The 6961-nt window shown below is 43.1% G+C and overlaps 1 protein-coding gene across 1 annotated transcript; it reads left to right on the forward strand.

Annotated features, from left to right (window-relative positions):
- The first annotated feature begins 232 nt into the window (after nt 1-232).
- On the forward strand, nt 233-4420 carry LOC130137520 (actin-binding protein wsp1-like). The gene is made up of 2 exons (XM_056309008.1): nt 233-384; nt 3898-4420. The coding sequence occupies exons 1-2, from the start codon at nt 233-235 to the stop codon at nt 4418-4420; spliced, it is 675 nt and encodes a 224-aa protein (XP_056164983.1).
- Nucleotides 4421-6961: the final 2541 nt, after the last annotated feature.

Raw genomic sequence — 6961 nt, forward strand, 5'->3', positions numbered from 1 at the left:
CACTATATGCCATTGAACCTCATTTAAATCATCACTCTAAGTCACTAAATTAACCACAAAGTCAGCCCCTAACATCCTCCGCAATTTAACCCCTAAATTACCCTAATTAACCTCTAAAACTCATCTAGAATTGTACATTAGCCTAACTAGGGTTTAGGGTTGTACTTACCTGGATTCCTAAGCTCCCAACTAAGCTGGACAGGTGGGGAAAATGGGCTGGCTGAGCTGGAGCATGGCGGGGCAAGCGGCGGCGACGGGCGGCCTTCACGGCGTCGCGAGCGGCGGAGGCTTGCGGACGGCGGTCCACAGCGGAGGACGGGCTAGTCGGTGGCAGATGAGGAGAGGAGAGGGAGAATGGGACGGTCGGAATGGTGGTGATGGAAGGCGAGATGGTGGTGGTGGCGGACCGGCTCCGGCGGCGGCGGCGGAGCTCCTCCGGTGAGGGCCTCTCACGGCCAAGCAAAGAGGAAAATGGAAGAGAGGAAGTTGGCGTGGGAGGGGGAGGTGGAAATGAGGGAGAGAGAGACATATGAGTGTATAGGCTTGGTTTAGCTTAGTGGGGGTTGGTGAACAACTATCCCCAAAATGACCATCAAGTCCTCATCCCAATGACCATGATCAAGACTTGCTAAGTATCTTGGGGGCATTATGGTCCTCAATTTTCAGCATTATTGGGCTGAGATAAACCAATATAAAACTCTAAAATAATCTCCAAATAGTCTCAAAATTCGGAATATAAGGCTTAGGGCCTAGGGGCAAAACGGTAATTTTCCGGTCCCGGGTCAAATTTTCAATTTTTGACTCTACCGATCCCAAATTTGATTGGCCACACTTTTACGACGTTGTCCTTGCAAAAGTAGTTGCGCACGCCCACGAAATTCGACACGGAAGTCCAGACTCAATTCCACGATCGATTTTGCTTAATTTGTGATTTTAGCGTCTCTCACTAACGGGCAGCTGTTTAGGGGTTACGCGTATTGACCTAGGGTTACTCGAGTGGTGACGGTCTCGATTTCCCAAAGAGTACGAGATTTAATCACTTATCCCGGGGTCGCGATCGTTCGGAATAAGCTCGGGACCATTCGCCACGTGTACTCTTGGTCGTGCGGAATCACCCGCTATCCGATCGTACGTCGTTGGTCAAACCAAATCCGTCACTCTCCTTGGATCGGCCCACATTGGCACAAAATATTCTCTCGTCGTATCTTGAAATCGGACTCAATTCACGGACGAGTTCTTGGGTCCACGTACCGCTTTCCTAGTTAGCCTTTCCCTATTGGTCAGTATCCCGAGAATGATCAGTTCCGGGCGAGACTTACTAAAACGAAATGAGAAATAAATCAATTTTATTGATTACGAAAGTGGGTCGAATTCGGGACGTTACACCAATAGTGAATAAAATTGGGAGTGGTTAAATTTTAGCAATTAAAGAAGCATGTAAAGTATATCAAAGCCGAGGAAATGGTGTTGGAATGAATTTCGAAGATACAGTCATATCACTGCACAATTATTGCATTTTCAAAAAAAAAAAAAGAAGAAACTTTAAGAAGGAAGAAAAGCATTTATTTTGACTTCTAATTACCAGATTTCACTCTATAAGTTCACAAAATATGGGCTTGCCACGGATGTCACGACCTTCAGGAGGTGAACTAAGCTAATGGATTACTAGGCATGGTGCTTAGCTCTTCCAAGATCTACCAATCGCTACTTAACGCTCGATTCAATCATGATATTTATTTTATTTTTTGGAGCCACTACTAATCAATTACGAGTCCCTTAGACATCCAAGTAAATTTGGAAATACATTTTGCTTCTTGGAATAAGAGATTTATGGATTCAGAGACTTGATCATTTTAGATTTTACCTAATGCCCTTTCGAAACCTTTTCTATTTAGTTCGAGAATTTTTTGGCACGCAATTTTTGTCAAATTTATTTCTATGCCACTAATATGCGAATGATGGACATGCGAAAGCACAAACAAAATGAAACATTCACTAATCGAAACAGTAAATAAATTACTGAAAAGATTAAATAATTTGAAATGCACGATCAAGCAAAAATGGATCCCTATTCAAACATGCAATGACAAATGCATTTTATTAATGAACATGTTGATTACTATGACTAATGCATGACCTAAGCTATTTGCGATAACTACGATGCACTGTCAATTGGTTTTTGTTTTTGTTTTTTTTTTTTTGTGTGTTTTCTTGTATATGAAATGACTCCCTAAATGCAATTTAGATGTGACTCGATTAATGCTATGATTATATGCACTAATCTAACATGCATTGATGAACTACCATAAAGTCCCAAATGTCATGCATGCTATGCTATAATGAGTTAACTATACATAATGCTACCAAATTAATGCCTAAAGATAACGTTATGACATGACAATCAAACATAGATTAATCCTATGATGCAAACTATATAAAATGATACTTTTTATATTTTATTTTATAAAAACAGCAAATAATAATCACCGGGCTCTACATGCGACCTTACGAGCTTAACACTAAATTACCATATGCCTAATGACCTAATGATGCAATAACTAACTCATTTCTATTTTTTTTCTTTTCATGCTATATGAGTTATATGCAGAGTAAATAATGCACGCAGTGCAATTAATAGCTAAAGTTATCTACATGACGTGATTATTAAAATTCAACCCTAGGAATATATGATTTTCTAGATGGCGCGCTACACGATATAAGACTAATGAATCCTAAGTCTACATGCAATCTATATGATTATAATCACATCTTTTAATTGGTTTTTCTTATTTAATGAAAATTATGAATTATCCTAAATCTATATGCATTCCAAAAAACAACATGCGTTATTCCAAATGTGAATTATGAATGCACTCTAAGTTCTAAACATGTGTATGATATGCAACATGAACATGATGGTAAAAGAATTTTAACACATGCAAAAATTATTCAATCAATCACGCATAGAAATACATATATTAAAATTCCGAATAGTGCAATGAGGCGCACTCGACCTTTTAGGCCAAATTTCTGGCACCCTAATACGCCAGTATGTGATAGATAAGGATCTATCTTGACAAGATCGATTCTTTGAGATCCTTCCTTTCATCGTTGGTTGGTTGATAGGTCACATTTTTCTTGTCATTAAAATATGATTAGATAACCTAAGGCTTCGCTACGTAATTAAAACTATATATTAAAACCGAAATATCAAATGGGATTGCACAAACCTTAACGTACCTAAGATATTAGGCAAACTAAAGCAACGGTGAACTGCAGTAGAGCTAGTCCAGATGTGCTGGAGGACCTTGAGAGCACTCAGTTGTGCCGGCTTGTGGCCACCGGAGGAGAGGCACTAGAGGGAAGAGACAACCGTCGGAGAGGGCTTCGCCGAGAAGAGTTTCGCCGTTTTGAGGGAGCTTCGCGTCGTGAACTCTTCTGAGTGTGTTCTGTGTGTGTTGAGTGTTTGTGGAAAACCCCTATTTATAGGTGTTAACCATGAGCATGAAAGGCAAGAAGCGAGAATATTCTCCATCAATCCGTCTTCAGTCGATTCAGTTAATTTCTTATTTTTCTCTACTCATCAATCTTGATTGATCTTCCATTTATTGCAAGCCAATTTGAAGAGTTTGAGCTCGAAATAGGTCGGCCAACATTCAAGCGCACGTTTAGGGCGCGCATGAAATCATTTATGTTTCTCTATTTTTTTGTTTACAGGAACATGTTTGGAATAGAAATCCATTTGGTAATGCAATTTCATTTTTCTATTTTTGGAACAAATTTCTATTCCAGAAGTAGGTTTGGAACAGAAATGAGAAGTAAAAAAAAATTACTTTTCTATTTCTGGAACAGAAATGAGAAATAAAAACTCTTTTTATCGCTCGCCCTCACTACTAGCCGGCCACCTTCTTGCAACTCGCTATTGTCGTCGGTCGCCTCCCACCACCGCCGGCCGCCTCTTGCCACCGACCGCCACCCGCCATCGGCCGCCTACCGCCGGCGTCCTTCGCCGACCGCCTCCTCCCATCGCCACCTTCCGCGGTTCGCCGCCGCCCAACGCCGGCCACAACCCGCCCACCGTCGCCTCTCGCGTCTTTCGTCGCCACTTGCCGGCTGGCTCCCGCCGCCTCCCGCCCTTTGGTTGCCGTCCACCGCCCTCCACCGGCCGCCTTCCTCCGCCGCCGGTTACCGTGCTCCATCGCCCGACGCTGGCCGCCTCCAGCCGCCCTCCGCCGTCGGCTGCCTCTTGCTGCTGGCAGCCACCCACCACCAACCGCCGTCCTTCGCTGCCAACCGTCGTGCTCCATCACCTGATGCCGACCGCCTTCGGCCGCCGCCGCCGTTATTTGCTGTCGGCCACCGTGCTCCGCCGTTGGCCTTCGTGCTCCACCACTCGACATTGGCTGCCGCCCGGTGCTGAACACCTCCTGCCGCTGGCTGCCGTCATCTGTCGTCGCCTGCCGACCACCTCCCACCGTCGGCCACTGTCCTCTGCCCCCCGCCGTCTTCCGGCGGCCGCCCGGAAGGGAGAAAATTTTGTGTCGTTATCAAATGAATTTCTATTTCGGAAATAGAAATTTTGTGTCGTTATCAAACACCCATTTTTGCTCAGAGACTCGTCCACGGAATAGGAATAGAAAAATCTATTTCTGGCGAGAAATTGATTTCTAGAACAGAAATGTTACCTTGCGCGCCCTTAGGAGCCCGATTGATCCTTCACGAATAGAGTGAATTAGCATTTTTCAAATCCGATTAGGCCATGTTAATTTAATTCAATATCAGTTTTGGAAAAATCAGGATGATTTGGGGACTCGAGCGAAAAACGTCGAATCGGGACCGACATGGTCGGGCTGTCCAGGTAATCGAAGCCCTATTCGTCTCATTGGGCCGAATCAATTCTAATGACCAAGCCCATAATGAAATTCAGAGAGAAATAAGACGATCGAGAGGCCTCGGGTCAACTTTGATCAAATCAAGTTGACCCGACCCAATTCATCCGGCCCCATTAATACCGAAATAATCCCGGTCCACTCAGCCCATTAGCATGGCCGACCTCCCTCCTCGAGCTCCACCTCCGGCCACAATCTCCACCGGTAGCCACCGCCGGTTCCACAATCGCCATACCTCCGATTGCTATCGCCTCCGCCTCCGCCCTCATTATCGTCGTCGCGACTTAGCCACTCGGTCGCGATTCCGGAGATGTTCGGTTGCAACTCCGTTCCGTTCTGACGACCATAACCACTCTTGCTCCGCTTTTCGATCGTTGCGAAAGACTAAAGAGCCTAAGTCTTCTCTCTCTCTCTCTCTGGTTTTCATATTCGATTCAGCTAGCAGAGCTGATTCTCGGTATCTTTGCTTATATTATCAGCGTTCGCGCTTCAATCCCAGCAGCACACGCTCAGAATCTCATCTTCCTCAGCTAAGGAACGCTCGAACGAGCTCCCGATCTTCGAATTTCAAGCCGATCGTTTCTAGCGAGGTTCCGACAGCCACAAGTCTCCTCCGCACAGGACCAGCTCTATTCCAGTTTACACTCTTCAACTCCGTTCGGCTCTCCTCAAACGATCGAAGCTCAGTTCTTCGTTGTTTGATCGCTGCAAAGCTAAGTTCTCTCCCTTTCTTTAATTTTGATTTCATGTATTTCTGATCTTAACTCTCTGTTTTTGCGTTCTTAGCAGCTCTGTTGATTTTTCATTCCAGCGTCATTGTCTCTGACGACTTCTTCCTCCAATTCGATCGTCATTCAAGGTCTGTTGTTGCTGTTCTTCATGGTGTTGCTTGTGCTTTGTTTCTGTTACTTTGTACGGGAGACTGAGGCCAACAACTCTAGTTGTGGTTTATGTGAAAATAGTCTCTGATTGAGGATCTATTATCGATTTGAGCCTGCTTTGATGATGATGTGGTCATATGGCTTTAAATCGCTGCTTCGTTCTTGCGTTTTGATAATTAAACCGAGATGCGTGCCATATGTTTGTCGAAATGCTTGAATGAAATTCGCGTGCAAATCTGACAAGTATTCTTATACTTAGCGTCTCTGGATTGATTGTTGTCCAGTATAGACGTTGAGACATCTCATTGCAACTTCGAATGATGATATTGTAGACTATGTCTAAGACCTCCACTTGTCCATTTTCATTTGCTCGATCTATTTTCCTGTGCACGTTCTATTCTCGTCAATCTCCGTCATAAATAAACATATGTTGACTGATGTAATTAAAACTGGTAAGAAGTTGAAATGATCATGAAGTACATTTTGCCAAGTTCGTGTAAAATGAATTAGTTTCGAGTTTACATGGCTATTCTAGAATTTATCAATTTCGGCTATGTTTAGAATAATCATAATGTCCTGAATCTATTCGCTGTGAGCAAAGCTAATGGTGTTTTTTGGAATGCAATTTGCAATGTGAATATTTATCGTGTAATGAGCGAATTCTGAGAATATGCATGAAAGAAATGGCTGTGGTTTCCATTAGTAACATTGTTGTAGGTGAAGCTGCTGCAGTTCACGTTAAGCATAGCTTTTTGATGATGATAAATGCTTCTAAGTCTACGAGATTAAAACAGCAACAAATTTGTTAATTGTGAATGTGTGGTCTGGCTGTGAATAAAAGGAGATGAAGTTTGGTCTGACTGTGGGCAAGGTAGGGAAGAAGTTGATTCACTTTGACAACTAACTTGAATTTGTGTCTGGACATGAAACAAAGATATGGAAAAGGTTAAAAAAGAAAGTATAAAAGAGATGCAGAATTGGTGTAGTTTTCTGAAGAAGCTTATCAATATGCAAATTGCATTTCCATGTACGTTTTCTTGTGATGAGGTAATGAGTTTGAGTTCTGGATGTTAATCATTCATTTGCTTTAGAAATAATTACCTCAATGAAATTGTTAACCATGCGTTTGACGAAATGTCCCAGAGAAGTACATAAGAGATAATGCCTATTTTCATTCAATCCGAAGACAAT

The sequence above is a fragment of the Syzygium oleosum genome, unplaced genomic scaffold (assembly GCF_021117445.2).
Source record: "Syzygium oleosum isolate NSW1041296 unplaced genomic scaffold, Sole_v2.1 Sole_v2.01, whole genome shotgun sequence".
Lineage (NCBI taxonomy): Eukaryota > Viridiplantae > Streptophyta > Magnoliopsida > Myrtales > Myrtaceae > Syzygium > Syzygium oleosum.

Excerpts from the sequence above, each read along its gene's own strand:
- LOC130137520 (XM_056309008.1), top strand. The coding sequence starts at position 233 with ATGGCGGGGCAAGCGGCGGCGACGGGCGGCCTTCACGGCGTCGCGAGC. Across the intron at positions 385-3,897 it reads CGGAATGGTGGTGATGGAAG|CCGGCCACCTTCTTGCAACT; the intron begins GCGAGATGGTGG and ends CCTCACTACTAG.